At 45.3% G+C, this 22,138-nt stretch overlaps 1 protein-coding gene across 1 annotated transcript in view; it reads left to right on the top strand.

The window, feature by feature from the left end:
* slc23a4 (solute carrier family 23 member 4) overlaps positions 1-22,138 on the top strand; it is a 76,522-nt gene that overhangs the window by 14,976 nt on the left and 39,408 nt on the right. The window contains exons 4-5 of the mRNA XM_072484655.1: positions 2,332-2,491; positions 4,382-4,563. Coding sequence (XP_072340756.1) covers positions 2,332-2,491; positions 4,382-4,563 — 342 coding nt within the window. The remainder of the gene's footprint in view (positions 1-2,331; positions 2,492-4,381; positions 4,564-22,138) is intronic.

The raw sequence follows: 22,138 nt of genomic DNA, 5'->3' as shown, positions 1-22,138 counted from the left end.
AACCTGAACAGTGAGTTCAGTTCTGGAAATCACACCTTAGGATTGTGTGCATTGGCTTTGGAAGCGAAGGTTTTCTAGAATTATACTCCAAGCTTTAGATTACAAGGAGAGATTAGACAAAGCAGGGTTGGATTTCCTGAAATGTAAATGGTTAAGAGTCATTTCAAGTCATCCAAGGATAATGTAGAGAAAAAACTATTTTCATTGTAAAATTAGTCTAGATGTAGGGGGCATTTTCTAAAAATTAGAACCAGCGTTTGAGCGGAGAAGTTTGGAAACATGATTTCATGGAAAGAATGTCAGGAGTACGGAGCTGTCTGCCGCAAAAAGCAGTAGGTACCAGCTCAATTAATAATTTAAAATCTGAGATTCATGGAATTTCACTAAACAAAGGTTATTCAGGATATTGATCCAAGGCAGGTAAATGGAGTGAAGAATGAACAGATCAGCCAAAATCTCATTGAATTGTGATTTGGACATTCTAAATTCTCCCTCTGTGTACCCGAACATGCGCAAGAATGTGGCGACGAGGGGCCTTTCACAGTAACTTCATTGCAGTGTTAATGTAATCCTATTTGTGACAATAAAGATTATTATTATTAAAACAGGTTTAAAACTGTTCTGACCTTTGTCAAGATTAGTTGGGAACACATTTACAATATACAATGCAAAGCGATTTAGTGTTTTTTTTTCCATTAGTTTTGGTATGTTCAATATTTTTTCTCATGACTCACAATATTAATGTCAATCATTTCCAGTCAATCATCAAGTACAGTACAAACAATGTTGGACCTAGCCCACAGTTAGACCAAGCCCATTCTATAGGTGGCATGAGAGTGTTTACTGTACATCTAATTTACACTGAAATTGCAGTGGGAATGTTTGATAAGCTTGAGCTTGGGAAATGTGCTGATGTTTGATTGATTTTGAAATTTGTAGATGTCGGTATCCCCCCCCCAGTTCTGGTGGGAACAAGTGGTGTACCAATAGGTCACTTGCTAATTTTAAATAAAATAAGGACCTTCCTGTAGGAGCGGTTTCAAGACCTTGATATTGAGTCAGCTTCCAAGTGGGACTCTTACCTGTGGCTCAACTCAGTACAGAGAGCAAAAGACACATCAGCAATCTGGATAAGGTGACTTATTTATTAATCCAAGCTTGGTTACGTGTAGACGGAGATGAGATCTGGATAATGCCAAGATCTATCTATCAACACTGATAAAAACACATCAAGTATACAATTTCCAAAAATCAATAGCCCACCCCAGTTGTACTCGATGCAACCCCTGAAGCTGTCATGTTTAAACCTTATCCAATAAAATTGCGATCAACCCTTAATGAACTTCACCCTGTTTGCTGTGTTTACAAAAATGCTTGATGTCAATCATAGCATCCTAAATTGTTTTTCCCCCATCTCAGCATCCTGCTCACCCATTGTTTATGAGGGCCAGGATGGCAGAACTGGCATCCTCTTTACTCCATGGATTGTTTCAGAAAGCCAGGATATCAAAAGTGACTTCCTTTTCACTTCCAGAGGATATCGGAGATAAAAACTTGTGTTTACTAGTAATTTGCTGATCACACATCTCCTGTGCCTCAAAAGCATGGTCAAGTTAGCTAGCCTAAATCCCACCATTCATTGCGGCCACTGCTTGTAGCCAGAGTTTGATTACTTAATACTGTTATGTTCTAAAGATCCATGTTTAATGGTTAATAATGATTACTCAGTACACTTTCTATAATTAATCTCAATCCTTAATAAACTAACTTATGTAAAACTACTCGAGTGGCATCCTAACTATTCAGTTTTAAGAGGTCTCACCGCTGGACTTCACATTTCTTCCAGATTCCCAGATAGTAGGGTGGGGTCAGCAATAGATGTCGCCCAAGAACCAATATGCCGAGATCAAAATATTTCAGGCCCTTGAATGAAATTAACTACCCACAAAATTGCATGAATTTGTAGTATCTGACGGCATGGTAGCACAGCGGTTAGCACTATTGCTTCACAGCGCCAGGGACTCTGTTCGATTCCCGGCTTGGGTCACTGTCTGTGCAGAGTCTGCACATTCCCCCCGTGTCTGCGTTAGTTTCCTCCGGGTGCTCCGGTTTCCTCCCACAAGACCCGAAAGACTTGTGGGAGGAATTGCTTGTGAGGTGAATTGGACATTCTGAATTCTCCCTCAGTGTACCCGAACAGGTGCCTGAGTTTGGTGACTAGGGGATTTTCACAGTAGTAACTTCATTGCAGTGTTAATGTAAGCCTACTTGTGACACTAATAAAAGTTATTATTATTAACAAGGAGGATTGACCAATTTACTATGTTTCAGGTTACCAATTCTCCAAGGAGGAACATTTACTTTCCTAACTCCTACTGTGGCAATGCTATCTTTGCCCCAGTATAAATGTCCAGAATGGACGCACAACAAGACACTCGTCAACGTCAGTGATCCGATCTTTATTGAAGTTTGGCAGACACGCATACGAGAGGTACTTTATTTAAAAAACAGGGGCAAAATTCTCTGGTATCGGCGCGATGTCCGCCAACCAGCGCCAAAAACGGCGCAAATCAGTCGGGCATCGCGCCGCCCCAAAGGTGCAGAATCCGCCACATCTTGGGGGGCCGAGCCCTAACCTTGAGGGGCTCGGCCTGCGCCGGACTGATTTCCGTCCCGCCAGCTGGAGGAAGTGCCCCGCCAGCTGGCGCGGAAATGACATTGCTGGGCGGCGCAAGCGCGGGGGCCGCTCACGGCATCCCCGTGCATGCGCTGTGGGATCTCTTCTGCCTCTGCCATGGTGGAGACTGTGGCTAAGGCGGAAGGAAAAGAGTGCCCCCACGGCACAGGCCCACCCGCGGATCGGTGGGCCCGGATCGCGGGCCAGGCCACCGTGGGGGCACCCCCCGGGGCCAGATTGCCCCGCGCCCCCCCACAGGACCCCGGAGCCCGCCCGCGCCACCTTGTCCCGCCAGTAAGGTAGGTGGTTTAATCCACGCCGGCGGGACAGGCATTCTAGCAGCAGGACTTCGGCCCATCCGGGCCGGAGAATCGCGGGGGGGGGCCCGCCAACCAGCGCGGCGCGATTCCCGCCCCAACCAAATCTCCGGTGCCGGAGAATTCGGCAACCGGCGGGGGCAGGATTCACGCCAGCCCCCGGCGATTCTCTGACCCAGCGGGGGGTCGGAGAATCTCGCCCCAGAAATCTATTTTTCAGGAGACTGGTTGACACAGTGGATTAATGACCTTTCATCTTAGGGGCATGGGCTTGATTTCTAGTCCAGACTGATGAGCTGAAAGACTGCTCATGTAGCAAGGGTTCTCTGCATAAGGAATTTGACAGATTTAACCTTGTTCCCAATAGGTCTCAGCTTCTAGTAGAACATTAAATTTGGAATTTCAGTCAGTGAATGATGTTATTATCCTCCAGAGTTCAGTAACTTTTAAAATAAATATTTGTATTCCTAATTACCAACATAAAGGAATTGTGCAAGGGGGTTGACCTGTTATCCCTGTGGTGGTGGTGGGGTGCGGTGGGGGGGGGGGGGTATGATGCCCCTACTGGTCAGCAGAGGAGGGGGGCAGGATTTGTATTTTGGGATGGAGGGGGGACCACCACCAAACATCGGGATCGGGCCTCCAGCTCAAAATGGTGGCTCGAAACTGGGATTCTGACTGAATCCGGTGAGCTCTCCCCCATGCATAAATCAACATGGAACAGGAGAGAGACTTGCATACTGGGCCTGCCCCTAGTGCCAGTGGAGACCACTAGCGATTCTGCGCTGGTGGGAACACTTAGGCTCCAGGATAGAGAATCCAGGCCTGTGTGACCCATTCCATTCTTGCAGTTAATAAAATGTGAGTCTTGCATTTATATAATTATTTTCATGACTGCCTGATGCCTTAATGAGCCTTACAGCCAAGGATGTACTTTTTGAAGTCACTGTTGGAATGATGAAAATGTGGTGGTTAATTTGTACACAATAAGGTCCCATAAACAATAACATGATAATGACCAGAAAATCTGTATTTATGATGTTGATTAAACAACCACTGGCCCGCTCTCCTTAAAAATAGTGCTATGGACCTTTTATGTCTACCTAAATAGGCGGACGGGCCTTAGTTTCATGTCTTATCCAAAGGCAATCTGACAGTATCTGACCCTTAGTATTGCACTAGAGTGTTGGCCTTAATTATTGTGCTCAAGCCCTGGAGTGCGAATTGAATCAGAGTATTTCAGAGGCAAAGCCTAACTGAGCTTTTAATCAAGATGTAATCAATGATTTTCAGAATGCTGCTATTTCATTTATCTTGTAATTTCTTATTACTTTAATGGCACAAAACAAATCGAGGCATGAAAACCTGATAATCTTCTTGTTTGCAGGTCCAAGGAGCAATTATGGTGGCAGCCTGTTTCCAAATAGTTGTGGGATTTTCTGGTTTAATTGGATTTTTAATGCGGTATATTGGGCCTTTAACAATTGCTCCAACCATCTCTCTGATTGGACTGGCCTTGTTTGATTCAGTTGGGAACGATGCAGGCATCCACTGGGGAATTTCAGGAATGTAAGTACCCATAGCTACTATTAAGTAGAATGGTTGTAAGTACTTAATGTTAACGCTGCATAAAAAAATGTTACTTGTGAAAATCAGTATCCAATTGAGGGGCTATAGATATTCATTTCTACCAATAGGGACAATGATTGTTGTAAATTGTGAAAACGAGTCATAAGAAAAGGATTCATGATTCTTTAAAATGCATTCATGAATGTGGGCACCAGCATTTATTGCCCGTCCCTGAGGGCACTTAAGAGTCAGCCACATTGCTGTGAATCTGGAGCCACATGTAGGACATACCAGGTAAAGACAGCAGATTTCCTTCCCTAAAGGATATTAGTGAACCAGATGGGTTTTTACAACAATTGACGGCTAACCTTTTAATTCCAGATTTTTATTGAATTCAAATTTCACATTCTGCAATCGCAGGATTCGAATGTGGGTCCCCAGAGTATGATTCTGGGTCTCTGGATTACGAGTCCAGCAACAATACCATGAAGCCCGCTGCCTCCCTGTGTGCTTAAATTACTTAAAACTAATAATAAACAGTACATAATTACATGTACTCACGGCTGCAAATTGAACAGCTACTGTAGCTTTTCAGAAAAGGTATGCAACATAGAGCTTGCAGGAATGCTAAGATAGATAGGCTCCTGTACGATACACACTTAAATGTAAATACAGGAATTAACTATTGAAAACGAATACGGAAAAAATGCAAAAAAAAGTCAGGGCTGCATATATTCACCACCAACAGGAACATAAAGTTACAAGTTATAACCTGTGAAAGAGTATTTCATTAACGAAGTTGGGAATTTAAAGGTGCAGGTAGGGGAGGGGTTAACCTTGATTTGCCGGCCTTTGACTCAGCCTTGAGTTGCCGATGTTTGCTTTGCTTTCTTCTCACTGTGAGGATAGAGTACCTTGGTCTTCCTTTACTAAATTAGTAATTTAAACTGGATCAACAAATTAGCTAACCACAAAATACATTCAATTTAAAAAAAATTAATTAACTAATTACCTATTCAAATAAATAAACAAATAAAATCAGATGGTGTGCCATAATTGCAGCAGAAGGGAGTTTGCGATCCTGGATGGTCCTACCTGTGGTAAGTGTCTAAAACCCGAGGAAATTTGTTCAGAGTTTTTGAAGCCCAAAATGCAGATATTGTGAGGTTTCAGGGTTACCTGGATGCTTTGTTCCAGAAGGAAGTCACAACCTTTACATTAAGTATAACTTTAGAGTTGGTAATGTTCAAGGGCAGGAAGGGGTATCACTACAAGTCAGGCAGGTAAGGGAATCCAGGATATGATGAAGGAGACTTGGCCCAAGATTGTGGCCAACAAGTACAAAGTATTTTCTATCTATGTAGGGGCAAACAAGGACTGCAAGGCAGATGGACAAAACTGACATGAGCAGGAGGCCATTCAAGCAGGGGGAGTATAAACAAATGTGATGGTGATAGGTCACAGTAATAAAATGTTGCCACAGTCCCAGAGAACCATAGGCTGCTTTGGGAAATGGAAGCTAGTTAGTAAAGCAATGACTGGGAGTTCCCAACGTTGTATCTGGGTCAACCCTGTCTTTTGCCAGCATTGTCCCGGCTAGAGAAGAACATGGGAGGCAGAAGATTTAATTGTTGCAGACCAGGTAGGAACCATTGACATGATAGGAAGATTTTCCACTGAGAGTTTGAGGAGTTAAGCCATCAACATGGTGACTTTGTATGTCCAACCTTATTGTCTTATCTCTCTTCCACCCTAATAAGTTTCTTTTTTAACCTGAGGCAATATCTCCAACCATACCCCCTTTGCATTGACTACCTGTGGATTTCTCATTTTCCTAGTTTCTTTCATTCACAGGTTGATATTGATGTCGAAAACAAAACCTTGATCTATGAACTAATTCAAAATCATCTGCCATTTCTGCTACCAGTCTAGCAGTTCTTACCCTTTTCTCTTCCAAATGAGTTCTCACTACTGCAGGATATAAATCTTTAAATTCCGATAACCATTTCCCCAAGAGCTTGACACATTAAGTCTATTTTTACTGCTCTTATCCACCCATCAAAATTATTTTGTTTAGTTACTTCAAATTTTATATATGCCCAATCTGGTTATTTCCTTAGATTTCTAAACTTCTGTCTGTAGGCTGCTAGCACTAGTTCATATGCATTTAAAATAGCTTTGCTCACCTCATCATAATCCATGATATCTCCTCTGATAGTGATGCAAACGCTTCACTAACTCAAGCTTTCAACTTCATTTGAACCAACAATACCCACATCGTTTTTGGCTAATTCAATTGTTTAGCTACTTTCTCAAATTACACAAAAAAAGGCTTTCACACCTTTCTCGTCAAACCTTGGCAGTGCTTGAATATTTTTTAACATATTCCCACTAGGCGTTTTACTAAGAGGGGTTACTCCTTCCTCAAGACTTTCCTCAACATCTGCATTTAACTGCAACCTTTTAAATTTATAATCTCTTTGCAGTTCCATTTTCCAAAGTTCAAAATTTCTCTCTTTGTTTTTTTCCTCTATCATTGCCATGCTCTCCTTTTCCTTTTCTTTTCATCCCTTGCTAATCTATCCATTTCCTCACCAAGGTTCCTTACTTCAATTTCCTTTTGGAAGTTCCTTCTTTTACCTGCATTTCTAATTGTTTCATTTGTAATTGAATTTTAGCTAATTCCAATGATTCAGACTACGTCTCTGACAAATTTAAATGCTGAGATATCACTTTAATTATCTCCATCTTCCTCACCTCTTCAGGTAAAGTCAATTGCAGTTTGACCACCAAATCCAAAACTTTGTCTTTTTTTTAGAGAGTGAGAGGGGGCGAGAGTGAGAGGAGAGAGAGAGAGAGAGTGAGAGAGAGACAAAGTGAAAGTGAGAGACAGAGACAGAGAGAGAGAGAGACAGAGAGAGTGGGCGGGATTCTCCGAAATGGAGGCAGAGTGTTCGCGCCGTCGTGAACGCCGTCGAGGTTCACGATGGCGCGAAACAGCCCCTATCCCGACTGATTCAGGGCCCGATAATGGGCTAGGAGTGGCGCCGCGTCATTTACATGTGCCAGGCCTTGGCGCCGCGTAAAGGCGGCGCCGCATACATGACGTGGCCGGCGCAAGATCCGTATAACTGGCGTCACCCGCGCATGCGCGGGTTGGCCGGCGCCAACCCGTGCATGCGTGGTTGCCATCCTCTCCGAGTCCGCCCCGCAAGAAGATGTCTGACGGATCTTGCGGGGCTGCGGAAGAAAGGAGGTCCTCCTTCAGAGAGGCCGGCCCGACGATTGGTGGGCACCAATCGCAGGCCAGACCCCATTTGAGGCCCCCCATGGTGCAGGATCCCTCCTCGCCACCCCACAGGCCGCCCCCCCATCGTTCCCGCGCTGTTCCCGCCGGCAGCGACCAGGTGTGGACGGAGCCGGGGGGAACCCGCCGTTTTGGGCAGGCCGCTCGGTCCATCCGGGCCGGAGAATCGCGGGGGTACCGGTGAATCGCCTTTTTGGCTGTCTCGGGCGATTCATTGTACCGCGCTGCGCAAAACGCGATTGTGCCGATCTGGCCGCTTCCATGAATCATGGGAGGGCGTCGTACCGGCGTCGCGGGAAAATTTGGCGACTCAGGCGATTCTCCCAACTGGCGCTGGAGCGGAGAATCGCGCCCAGTGTGTGTGAGCAAGAGAGAGAGAGAATGAGGGAGAGAGTAGAGAGAGAGAGAGAGGATGAGAGTGTAGAGCGAGAGTAGAGGTAGAGGGAGAGTAGAGAGGGAGAGATTAAGAGAGAGACAGAAAGATAACGAGAGAGAGAGAGTGAGTGAGAGACAGAGAGAGAGAGAGTGAGTGAGTGGGATAGAGGGTGAGAGAGTATAGAGAGAGGCAGAGGGAGAGGGAGAGAGAGACAGAGAGGGTGAGAGAGAGTATAGAGAGAGAGACAGGAGAGTGAGTGAGTGAGAGAGAGAGAGACAGAGAGAGTGAGTGACAGAGAGAGTGAGTGAGAGAGAGAGACAGAGAGAGTGAGAGAGAGAGACAGACAGAGAGAGTGTGAGAGAGAGAATGAGTTAGAGTGAGAGAGAGTGAGTGAGTGAGAGAGAGACAAAGAGAGAGAGATAGATAGAGAGACAGAGCCAAAAGCTTTGTCTTAACCACCCTTTCTACGCCACCCAAAGTGACTGCTTTAACACCCATGAAACTCTTAGCTACTGAAAGAGCCATTTTACCAGCCTCTAAGAGTCTCTATTTAAACTGGCAAGAATATCAACACCTGAAAGAACGCACCAGCCATCACACTTATTGTTAACTAATCCCAAGCCAAACAAGGAATTATACTTTTTAATCCTGGTAAAGAGCCCCAATTTTGTTAAGATACTGGAACTAACCCCAACCTTTGTTAGGCTACTGGACAAGAATGCTAAACAAGTTTTCTATTTGTAAAACTGTGAGGAAAAGATACTGCATCCATTTGTGATGACTCTGACCAATAGGCATTGTTTATGTTGAAACAAACTTTACTTTAAACACAGGATTAACCACATTAACATCAAAGAGATAGCTTTACAATTATCAGGCAAATAGGAAAAACCTAAACTTACTATCTGCATCTGCCACTAATTCCAATTAAGCAACCCAATACAGTTCAAATACTACTTATAAATAAAGTTTACTTTCTTTTTCAATTAAAGGCATGGCCAATCCACCTACCCTGCACATCTTTGGGTTGTGAAGGGCAACCATGGGGAGAATGTGTAAACTCGACTTGGATAGCAACCCAGGGCCACGATTAGGCCCAGGTCCTCGGTGTCGTGAGGCAGCAGTGCTAACCACCGTGCCACCACAACAGGTTTACTTGTGGTCTTCTGTGTCGCTACGCTTTGAGAGAGACCCTTTTTAGAGCATATCCAGTACACCTCTCTCTTGCCTGACTCAAATCCTATGGCAAACTGCTGTTGAACTTATAATATCCTAGCAGACTGCCAAACTACAGACAGATCTGGCTCCTCCCATTAATTACATCATCTATATCCCACTAGGTTCAATGACCTGTTTAGTTAGGACTAAACACCACTCCCTGATAAATTATGTACACTCCATGGAATGTCCAGCAATTAAAACACGATTGCGTTTGCTCTTTCTCTGCAAGTTAGTGGTTGGAATCAATGATTACATCACTGTTAATGACTGTTTAATTGCAGCTTTAGTAGACACACCTCCTGTATGTATTTTAAACCAGGGTTTTAAATACCATTACTCCTACAAATATGAAATAAAATATATATCAATTTCTACATCCATCATAGGTTTTAATCTTATTAAAGAGGGTGGGAGTTTTCAAAATAAAGTGTAAATTCAAAAGTAGCTAAGGAAATATCAAGGCTCGAGTGAGGATCAGCATTCTAGGTTAAATTACGCAGAATGTGTCAGGAAGCGGGATTGAGAGTAACAAATGTAATAGCACATTAGTTGGCAAAGTGAGATCAGGGAAAATTTAAAAAGGTCAAATTCACAGGCACTAAATCCGAAAGTGCAAAGTATGTGCAACAAGTTAAATGACTTAATAGCACAGGTAGAAATGAATAAGTTTGATGCAATAGCCATTATGGAGACAGGAGGCAGGGTTTTCGGTCCCTTAGGGGTATGAACACAAAGGCAGATAGGTGTGAAAATAGGCTGGCTGGCATGCACGTTTGCAGGTCCATTCTAACGGCCATTTTCATGGAGGCAGGGTTGGAGATGGCTGGGCTACCCAAAGGCAAGCAGCAGGTAACCGTGTCATGATAGTTGAAGGCCAATTAGAACTTACTGTTACAGGTGGCATTGGAGCCAAGCCAGCTGCATGGACATGGCCTTTGGTGGCAAATGTGGAGGTGGGTTGGGTGGGGGGGGGGGGGGGGGAGTGGAAACAGTGCTCCAGAACATTGTGGCCATGGCTGCTGTATATATGGGCTCCCTCCATGATGGTGGCCCAGTGCCGAGGGAATCTTTTTGACTTTAAAGTTTAAAAACATGGAGAGACAGTATTTCCATCTTAGCTCATAAAATCAAGTAGGAACAGCTTGGGTGGAACTCAGAAAGAGCGAGGGGAAGAAATCATTGTTCGGAGTTGTTTACAGTAGTTGTAGAATAGGACAGCATTTAATGAAGAAATTCAAGGTATATGTAATGAGTGATAAAGTAATCATGGAGGATTTTAATCTTCATATAAGTTGTGCAAACCAAATTGACAGTAATAATGTGTAGGACAGGTTCATGGAATGTTTACAAGATAGTATGGTAGCACGGTGGGTAACACTGTTGCTTCACAGCTCCAGGGTCCCAGGTTCGATTCCTGGCTTGGGTCACTGTCTGTGCGGAGTCTGCACATTCTCCCGTGTCTGCGTGGGTTTCCCCCGGGTGCTCCAGTTTCCTCCCACAAGTCCCGAAAGATGTGCTGTTATGTGAATTGGACATTTTGAATTCTCCCTCCGTGTGCCCGAACAGGTGCTGGAATGTGGTGACTAGGGGCTTTTCACAGTAACTTCATTTCAGTGTTAATGTAAGCCTATTTGTGACAATAAAGGTTATTAATTAAAATAGTATTCTTGATGAATTTGCCGAGGAATGCCCCCCTCCCCCCAAGTTATTGTACCATCAGCTAATGGGAAGGGTTTCTCCTTATCTATCTTATCCAAACCTTCATAATTTTGTATGCTTTTATGTTTTATGTTTATGTTTATTTACCACCAGCTTCCTCTGAGTCATTAAAACCACATCTCCAAGTTTGATATCATCAGCAAATTTGGAAAATTTAATTGGTGTCCTAAAATCTGAGACATTTATATTGTTACAATCAGGTGAGGAGAGATAATACAGCTCTTCTCATTTCCCACTCCTTGTTTGACCTCAACAGTTATTTTTAACGATAAGTTTACAATTTATTTTGGCAGTTTTTAACTGTTCAAGAGCTGTTGTAAAAGACACCCAATTGCAGGTTTCCTTGAGTTTTTAAACAGAAAAGTTGATGTATTTATTTTACTTATGCAAGCCATTCATTCCTTTCTAGTAGCGGGCTGTGATTGACAGCTTCCACCAAACAGCTGCAGCCATTCATCTCCTTTCATGGATCAGTGACTCTAAGTGCTGAAAACCTAATGCTTACAAACATTGACCACATCAAAGGGAGATCAGTGCATTGCAATCACACGCTGGAATGCATCGGAATGCACTCGGTGCTTCGAATAGTACTGAGAAATTAATGGGACCATGTGACAACAAATTCCCCGGGCTTCCACCCCAAAATGGATTATAGATGCAGTGGTTTTGATCTTCCAGAACCCCTTAGCTTCTACAATAAAGATTGGAAGGTAGCAAACATAACCCTGCTATTGAAAAAAGAGAAAAAAGAGAAAGTGAGAAAGCAGAGAACTATAAATAAGCCCAGTCAGGGACAAAGTGCTAGAATCTCTCATTAGGAACATGTTAGCAGATCATTTAGAAAATCGTAACTCTGATTAAACAGGGTTTGACAAACCTGTTGAAAGTTTTTGAGTCTGCAATTCGAACGATGGAGTATGGGAAATGAGCGGATGCTTTGGGATTTTCAAAAGAGCATTTGATAAGTTGCCACATCAGGGGCGGAATTCTCCGCAATCGGCGCGATGTCCGGCATCGCGCCGCCCCAAAGGTGCTGAATTCTCCGCATCTTGAGGGGCTGAGCCCTCACCTTGAGGGGCTAGGCCCGCGCCGGACTGATTTCCGCCCCGCCAGCTGGCGGGAAAGGCCTTTGGTACCCCGCCAGCTGGCGCGGAAATGACTTTGCCGTGCGGCGCATGCGCGGGAGCGTCAGCGGCTGCTCACGGCATCCCCACGCATGCGCAGTGGAGGGGGTGTCTTCTGCCTCCGCCATAGTGGAGACCATGGCGAAGGCGGAAGGAAAAGAGTGCCCCCACGGCACAGGCCCGATCGTGGGCCAGGCCACCGTGGGGGCACCCCCCGGGGCCAGATCGCACCGTGCACCCCCCCAGGACCCCGGAGCCCGCCCGTGCGGCCTTGTCCCGCCGGTAAGAGAGGTGGTTTGATTCTCGCTGGCGGGACAGGCATTCCAGCAGCGGGACTTCAGCCCATCGCGGGCCGGAGAATCGCCGGGGGGCCCGCCAACCGGCGTGGCGCGATTCCCACCCCCGCTGAATATCCTGTGCCGGAGAATTCGGCAACCGGCGGGGGCGGGATTCACGCCAGCCCCCGGCGATTCTCCGACCCGGCGGTGGGTCGGAGAATCCCACCCAAGGTTACTACATAAAATTAGTCTTCATGGGATTGGGGAATAATATATTAGCATGGATAAAGGATCGATTAATTGACCGAAAATGGAGATTAGGAATAAACAATATATCTTCAGATTGATAGGACATGAGTAGTGAGTATCACAAGGATCAGTCTTGGGGTTTAGCTATTTCTAATCTATATTAATGACTTAGATGATGAGGGGATTAAATGTAATGTCTACAAGTTTGCTGACAATTTGAAGTTAGGAAGAAATGTAATCGATAAGAAGGCCGCCAGCCTCCCGTACCAGCCTCCCCGAACAGGCGCCGGAATGTGACGACTAGGGGCTTTTCACAGTAACTTCATTTGAAGCCTACTTGTGACAATAAGTGATTTTCATTTCTTTTCAAGAAGCTATAGAGGGAATATAGGTCAGTTAGATGAGAATACAATATGACAAATCGTGAAGCCATCCACTTTTATAGAAAATATAAAAACACAGAATATATTTTGAATGGTGAGAGACTGTAAAATGTTTGCATTCAGTTAACTGGATGTCCTTCTACATGAATCACAGAGAGTTAACATGCAGATACAGCGAGCAATTAGGAAGGCTAATGGTCAGTTAGCTTTAGTTACAAATGAATAGGAACATAAGAGTAAAGAGGTCTTATTACTATTATACCGGTGATTGCTTAAGCCATGCCTGAAATACTGTGAGCGGTTTTGGTCTCCTTACCTATAAGGAATGACAGACTTGACCTAGAGGGAGTGTAACAAAAGTTCACTAGACTGTTTCCTGGAATGAGGGATTCGACCTGGAATGAGGGATTCAACTTCTGAGGGGGAACGAGAAGACTAGGTCTGTATACTCTGGGTTTTAGAAGAATATGAAAAGTGATCTGATTGAAACATATAACATTTTGATAGGGTAGATACTGAAAAAGAGTTTATCCTGGCTAGGAGTCCTAGAACAAAGGGTTACAGTCTCAGAATAACGAGTTGGTCATTTAGGTCTATGTTGAGGAGAAATTCCTTCACTCAAAGCATTCTGAATTAAATTGGAATTCACAACTTCATAGAACTGTGCATGTTAAGTGTCATGATATTCAAACACACACATCATGATAGACACACCAACAGACAAATCAGAACACACAACACCACAACCAATCACAGAAAGATATAAAAGCACAAACACGACACCTGGTGGTCAGTATTAGCTGGAGACAAGGACAAGGACAGACCTGCTACACGACACACTCAGGGAGACAGCACGTGCAGAGTATCCAGAACGAACTGTATACAAGAGTTAAAATAAAATAGAGTTGTACCACATACAACTGTGTTGGCTCATCTGTGCACCAGAGCACCCAACACCACATGGTGCAGGAGTGGATCGATACCTGCCGGCATACCTCAGTGTACACAGACAACCAGCAGTGCCCAGGCAAAATGATAGAGCTCCCGGTTCCGCAGGCGCTCCAGTGCCACGGCGATCTCCGCGAAAACTGGCGGCGATTCCGGCAAGTGTTCGAATTGTTCCTGGTGGCAGCTGAACTCCAAGACCTGGATGATAGCGAAAAAATTGAATTTCTCCTCACCATCGGCGGTGCAAGGGCAAGAGAAATATTCACAAGGTTCAGGTTCTTCAGGAGGCAGCAAAGGTACGATTACCAGGCAGTCCTGGACAAATTCTCCAAGTACAGTGAAGAAAAAGCAATCCAATCGGCAAGTAAAGGTAAGAAAAGCGGCAGTACTCACCTCGTGGCCGGGATCCCGGAGCCCGAATTCCCAGAGGCCGAAATCCCGGGCCTGAGAGAGGGCTGGGTCGAGGTCGGTGGCCATCTTGCTAAAGGTATCACGCTAGCACAGTTGCGCGAGCAGTGCGCAGAACCGGAAGTTTCGTTTACGCATGCGCAAGATGCTGCGCACGCGCAGTCAAAAAACCGGCCATCGGTAAAGGAACAGCGATCTGCGCATGCGCAGTCGCTTCCTACATGCTACATACCGAGCGTCAGGATGTCAGAGGCCCCAGACCGCACCAATTTAAAGGGGAAACGTCCCAAATCCAATTTAAAAGGGAAACGTCCCAAATCAAAAAAACAAAAATCTGTTAAAGCTGTAAAACAACCTTCCCTCACCTGGAATGACAGCACATTGCCGCAAATTGACCCAGGAGATGAATTTGACCTCTGAAGAACCCTCCGACAAGCAGTTACCTACGCACAAGCCGATGATTCCGACCTCGAATACTTCGATGACGATCTTTACAGTGTTTCGGGACCTCGCGAGCCCAATGATAGCTCCGTGGTCCTATACGACTATGACTCGGACGAACCTTTCGTGTTGCACATTGGCGGCCCCCACATTGAATCCGACGCAGATGCGGATTCATTTTTCGGATTTGAGGATCTTCAATCCAGCAGATATGACGTCCCAACTTATCAGTACCGGATGATGCTGCAGCCTGACATTAACAGACAGGGAGCGGTGCAAGCCCACAGAGAGCGCCCTGCTGCCACACAGAGCGTGGTCCACGTCCCGCTCAGCGTTCCTGACTCTATGAAAGAAGACATGCAAGACTCCAGAGCGCAGTCCTTGCATGAACAAGAAGTGACTCCAGAGTCACAAGCCTCCACAGCGAGCTTGGGAACAGACTCCACGATAGAAGGAACGCAAGACTCCAGAGCGCAGTCCTTGCGTGAACAAGAAGTGACTCCAGAGTCACAAGCCTCCACAGCAAGCTCGTGGAAAGACTCCACAATTGGAGAAATGCAAGACTCCAGCGCGCAGTCCTTGCATGAACAAGAAGTGACTCCACAGTCACAAGCCTCCACAGCAAGCTCGTGGACAGAATCCACAATTGCAGAAACGCCTGACTCCGATGCGCAGTCCTTGCAGGAACAAGACCATGAGGGTCTAGCAACCTCTCCTGACCAACCAGTGGCAGATGATGCAAGCCTGCCAGGCTCACGTGAACAGCGCAAAGGCTATGACAGCCTACCATGCTCCACTGCACAGCAGCATGACCATGACGGTCTCTCATGCTACAATGAAGGGCACAGCGCTGATGACTGTTCAAGCCCAACTGAAGACAAGCCAAAGGAATCTCCTCTTCCAAGCCCGAAGGAAAAAGGTTCATGCACTGACCTTAAGAATCATTGTAGCCGAACAGAGATTAATAATGCTGCACGGTCACAGAAGGATACTGAGGATTTGCTAAAGAAATTACCTGTATGTTTAACCACACTAACCCCAGTGATTAAGCAGTTATGTATGGGGAGTATAATGTGGGCAATTGAGAACAGTAAAAGAGAGACTGTGACCATGCCAGTCCCAGCAAAATCAGACCCAGAGACCATGAAGGCATGTACATTAGACAAAGATACATATGAGGTACCTGAGAAGAAAAGTGAAACGGAATGTTTTTTGGAAAATAGTACAATGTCGATAGAAACATTGGATCCTATATTCGAGACCATACATATGGGAGAATTTGGGGGTAATAAACAAGGTTCTGCAATGTCTGGGGGAAGATTTAAAATTCCAAAGAAGAAAAGCCCAAATGAAGGACAACGGCAAGACAATGACAGTCCACCGACATGGTGTGCACCACCAGATGAAAACTCTGACAATTTACCCAACCCTAGTGAACAGCAAGCTGCTAATGAGGATCTATCCACGGGATGTGAGACGAGTGACGACAGCATCCCACTTCCCATGCAAAAGGTGCAAGGTGACAGACCTCGCCTAGTGCGTACCGAGGCACTCGACGATCACGGTGGGACCACTGACGACTGCAGTGGCGGCGCACCGCTTCCACCCTCGATGGCTCGAGCCTCTCCACTGGTTGGTGCATTCCTGCATGTTCCGACTCCAGAAGTGCAGCTTCAGGGAATCTCGGCTGCCTCCAGTGAACCTGTTGGGACTCCGGACGGGGGGCATCGACGGAAGGCAGACCGTACTCCAGATGGGGAGCAGCCAAGCGCCGACTCTGATTCGTGCACGCCAGACCTTGCTCCGGACGGGCGGTGTCGCGGCCTTGGTGATGGCACGCTCAGGGTGACGGCGGATGCCACGGCGACAGGGAATGGATCGCGTGGCAGTCCCACTGGGTCGGCAGTGGCGACCAGCACCGGCGGTCCAAGACGGACACACCAATTCGCGCCATCGCCAGACGTTGATGCGAGCAACAATTCTCTCTCCAAGGCGACATGCTTCGACGTTTCTCTGCGGAGTCGCCCTTCCGGCACAGCAGGTGGCCGGAACCAGCGTGCACGGTCTCGGCCAACTTCCACATCTGGCACAGTCATCGCCTTGCATGATATTAGTGATGGTGCTTCTTCGATGGCAACGACCCACCGGCTACAAGATGCCGTCCACCACAAACATAAAAAGAAAAAAGACTCCACCTTGTTCCTGGCATGCAGGGCGGATGGATTGGGGCGTAGGCACAATCAGCGAGCTTTGCCTTCCACGCTCGCAACTGAACCGTATGCACATGCCGGATCCTCCACTGGTTCCCAAGGATGACTTCGTGGAGATGCCATGGATCATGCCCCTTCCATCGCCACCCGTGACCAGGCCACAGCAGCTAAAATCCTCCCCATGCAGAAGCTAAGGCTGTTTCTGGGACCTTGCCACCTGTCAAATCCAGGGCAAACTTTATTGAAGCAGAAAAGTATTTTCTCCATTTTGAGTTGGCATGCCAGTCGAAATGTCCCCGCATAGTCAGCACATCATCTGACTGTTTACAGAAATTAATTGATAGAATTATAGAGACAATATGTGGTTGTTCTCAAGGACCACAAACCGACGAAGGTGTTCAGTTGCAGATAATTAAGGCCTTACTAACTACAGTAACATCTCAGCACATAGAAATACACGAAGGAACTGTGTTACAGGCTGTTAGAACGTGCTACAATATACACCTGGCCAGCAAAAAAACTTAGTAAACCAAACCACAGCCAAGGCAACACTAACAAAGATGTTGAATGTTATATTTGCACGAATGAAAAACCAAGCACTGCACGAAGTACAACAAATGGAAAAGTAGAGACTTCGGCAACAGCATCACCTCCAACAGTCCTATGTGAACCAGTGTGAACCCAAATCTCCACAGCTGAACCGGCTTGAGGACCAGCCTATTCTTGAAGCGGTCACCCATTAGACTTGACTTATAACGCTGTTCATACTTTCAAAAAAGTCAAACACTTCTGTATTATAACCTGTTGTTGTTTATCGTTCCAGATATCGTCTGACCGGACCACTGTTCAAGTTGTTTTTTTTTCTCGCATTCATGTTTTGTTATGGTACAACCTTGTTAGTGTGACGCACCCGACATCGCCCCATGTAAATAGTTACGTCATATACACACGCTGTACACAACACACACACACACACTCTTAGATGCACTCACAACACGATCATATTTATAACCACGTAGGCACATATCTTTGTAAAAAGGGGGGATGTCATGATATTCAAACACACACATCATGATAGACACACCAACAGACAAATCAGAACACACAACACCACAACCAATCACAGAAAGATATAAAAGCACAAACACGACACCTGGTGGTCAGTATTAGCTGGAGACAAGGACAAGGACAGACCTGCTACACGACACACTCAGGGAGACAGCACGTGCAGAGTATCCAGAACGAACTGTATACAAGAGTTAAAATAAAATAGAGTTGTACCACATACAACTGTGTTGGCTCATCTGTGCACCAGAGCACCCAACACCACATTAAGTAGTTGAGAATATTCAAGATAGAGGTTGATAGATTTTTGGGTACAAGAAGAGTTAAGAAGGGATATGGAAGGAGTAGGATTGAAGTAGAAGATCAGTTATAGCCTTACTGGATGGCAGAGCAGGCGCTAAGAGCTACTACTGCTCTTATTGCTTATATTCTTACTGAAGAAAATGGAGGATGAACCAAGCTTGTGAATATCCAGTGGCTGTTTCAGGAGCTAACTGAACACAAGTTTAATACTGTGAGCAATTTTGGGCCCCACACCTCAGGAAGGACATATTGGCACTGGAGCGGGTCCAGCGGAGATTCACACGGATGATCCCAGGAATGGTAGGCCTAACAACCGATGAAAGTCTGAGGATCCTGGGATTATATTCATTGGAGTTTGGGAGGTTGAGGGGAGATCTAATAGAAACCTACAAGATAATGAATGGCTTAGATAGGGTGACGTGGGGAAGTTGTTTCCATTAGCAGGGGAGACTAGGACCCGGGGGCACAGCCTTAGAATAAAAGGGAGTCACTTTAGAACAGAGATGAGGAGAAATTTCTTCAGCCAGAGAGTGGTGGGTCTGTGGAATTCATTGCCACAGAGGGCGGTGGAGGCCGGGACGTTGAGTGTCTTTAAGACAGAAGTTGATAAATGCTTGATTTCTCGAGGAATTAAGGGCTATGGAGAGAGAGCGGGTAAATGGAGTTGAAATCAGCCATGATTGAACGGTGGAGTGGACTCAATGGGCCGAATGGCCTTACTTACACTCCTATGTCTTATGGTCTTGTGGTCTTAAGGGAAAGGATCAAATGGTTGATAACTGGATAACTCTTATTATCATAGTGAATAACCTGTGGCATTACCCAAAGTCAGTAAGCTTTACTTATGCAAGATTGTGACAGAATCCAAACTTCAGAACTTTCTCCACAAAGAGGCGGGAACCTGGAAACACATCGCAACAGCTGTCATAGAAAATCTGAACCAGAATTATGAACATTGTAATTTACAGTGTTCTGTTTTGTAATGATATGCAGTAACAGTGTATATATCAAGTGTATATAGCCTCCGACAATTAGGTGTCATGTAAGAAGCACAGGACACTGGAACCGGACAAAGCCAGTCTTGATCAGAGTTACAGGAGCTGTTAGTAGCATGGTTGGAAGCTCCACAATTTGATTAGCAGTAGTTTAGTCTACCCACAGTTTATTCAACATTAAATAACTAGTCTTGAATAGATGTTCTGGTGTACACTGATTAATTTATGATCAATGTACACAAACATAACATGGTACCAGGCGTAATACCCTAAGTGACACATTTTCCGTTGGCCTGGTGTCGGATGAAGACACAGCAAATTAAGACATACCGAATAAAATGGCAGTCACAAGTATAAGGAGTGCTGAAAGTGATATTGCAGCAGTAACAAGGGACAAATGGATTGTACCTTTGATTATCAGTCAAGAACAATACAACATAGGAACAGGCCCTTTGGCCATCCAAGCCTGCGCCGATCACGTGTCACTTAGGGTATCACGCCTGGTACCATGTTATGTTTGTGTACATTGACCAACCACCTGTATCCTTCTATACCCCGTCTGTTGATGTGCCTATCCAGATAAGTCTTAAAGGTCGCTGCCTCAACCACCTCACTTGGCAGTGCATTCCAGGCCACCACCACCCTCTGTGTATAAAACTTTCCCTGCTGAACCTGTCCCCCCTCACCAAGAACTTGTGCCATCTTGTGATTTTCAATTCTGCCCTGGGAAAAAGCCTCCAGCTGTTCACCCTATCTATACCCCGAATAATTTTATAAACTTCTATCAGGTCGCCCCTCAGCCTCCATCTCTCTAGGGAGAACAAACCCAGTTTATTCAATCTCTCCTCATAGCTGATACCCTCCATACTAGGCAACATCCTGGTAAACCTTTTCTCCAAAGCCTCCACGTCCTTCTGGTAGTGGGTGACCAGAATTGGACACAGAATTCCAAATGTGGCCTAACCAACGTTCTATATCACTGTAACATAATTTTTGAGCTTTTATACTCGATACCCCTATGAAAGCTGTGTGGGGTTACTGGATTACAGGGATAGGGTGGAGGCATGTGCTAAAGTAGTGTGCTCTTTCCAAGAGCCAGTGCAGACTCGATGGGCCAAGTGGCTTCCTTCTGCGCTGTAAATTCTATGAGTCTATGATATATATGGCTTACCCACATTTACCGTTGAGACGAATCATCGACCACTGGTTACAATCATTAAAAAGAATCTTAACGACATGTCTCCACGAACACAACATCTCATGGTGAAGCTTCAAAGATATGACTTTGAGTTGATATACACACCTGGCAAAAACTTACTACACTTAGAACAGATCTGATTTCATGATATTTTGTGCACGAACCTTTAGGTAGCAGATGTGTTATCCAGAGCTCCAACAGCACACAATGTCAGCTCTACTGGAGAAGATGTACAGGCTCACGTAGACATAATCACTGATGCACTGCCAGTATCAGATGCAAAGTCGAAACGAATTGTTGAAGAGACAGCAAAAGATAAGGTGTTGTAGATGGTAATACAAAACCTTAACAATGGCTGGCCTAAAGGTTCATGCATAAAATATCATGAAATCAGATCTGTTCTAAGTGTAGTACATGGGCTACTATTAAGACTAAGGGGCAGCACGGTAGCATTGTGGATAGCACAATTGCTTCACAGCTCCAGGGTCCCAGGTTCGATTCCGACTTGGGTCACTGTCTGTGCGGAGTCTGCACATCCTCCCCGTGTGTACGTGGGTTTCCTCCGGGTGCTCCGGTTTCCTCCCACAGTCCAAAGACGTGCAGGTTAGGTGGATTGGCCATGATAAATTGCCCTTAGTGTCCAAATTGCCCTTAGTGTTGGGTGGGGTTACTGGGTTATGGGGATAAGGTGGAGGTGTTGACCTTGGGTAGGGTGCTCTTTCCAAGAGCCGGTGCAGACTCGATGGGCCGAATGGCCTCCTTCTGCACTGTAAATTCTATGAAAAAAAAATTCTATGAAGACGAGAAAGAATTGTGATTCCGCAGTCTCTACATAGCGATATGCTAAAACAAATTCATGAGGGTCACCTCGGGATTGAGACGTGTAAGCAGAGAGCCAGAGATATTGTGTATTGGCCTGGTATAAACAAGGATATACAAGACATGATAGAAAAATGTGAAACGTGTCAAAAATACCAACACCGGCTAGCGAAAGAACCAGCAAGCGAAAGAACCAATGAATATAGCTGAAATACTATCAGCTCCATGGCAAAAAGTTGGAATGGATTTATTCTACTTCAATGGAATATTTGATTGTTGTTGACTATTATTTGAATTTTCCAGAAATAGCCCTTCTGTCAAGCTCCTCGGCAAGTTGTGAGATATTACACACAAAATCAACGTTTGTCAGACATGGCATACCTAAAACTGTAGAGAGTGATAATGGTCCATGTTTTAATGGCAAAGAATGACAAGAGTTTGCAATGCAATATGATTTTGAACACATTAAATGAGGCTATGGACAGCAAAACCGATCCATATCCAGCTCTACTGAGTTATAGAACTTCACCT

Source organism: Scyliorhinus torazame, chromosome 19, assembly GCF_047496885.1.
Source record: "Scyliorhinus torazame isolate Kashiwa2021f chromosome 19, sScyTor2.1, whole genome shotgun sequence".
In the NCBI taxonomy this organism is placed as follows: domain Eukaryota; kingdom Metazoa; phylum Chordata; class Chondrichthyes; order Carcharhiniformes; family Scyliorhinidae; genus Scyliorhinus; species Scyliorhinus torazame.
Note: the sequence above shows the minus strand (reverse complement) of the source record. Positions and strands in the feature narration are given on the sequence as shown.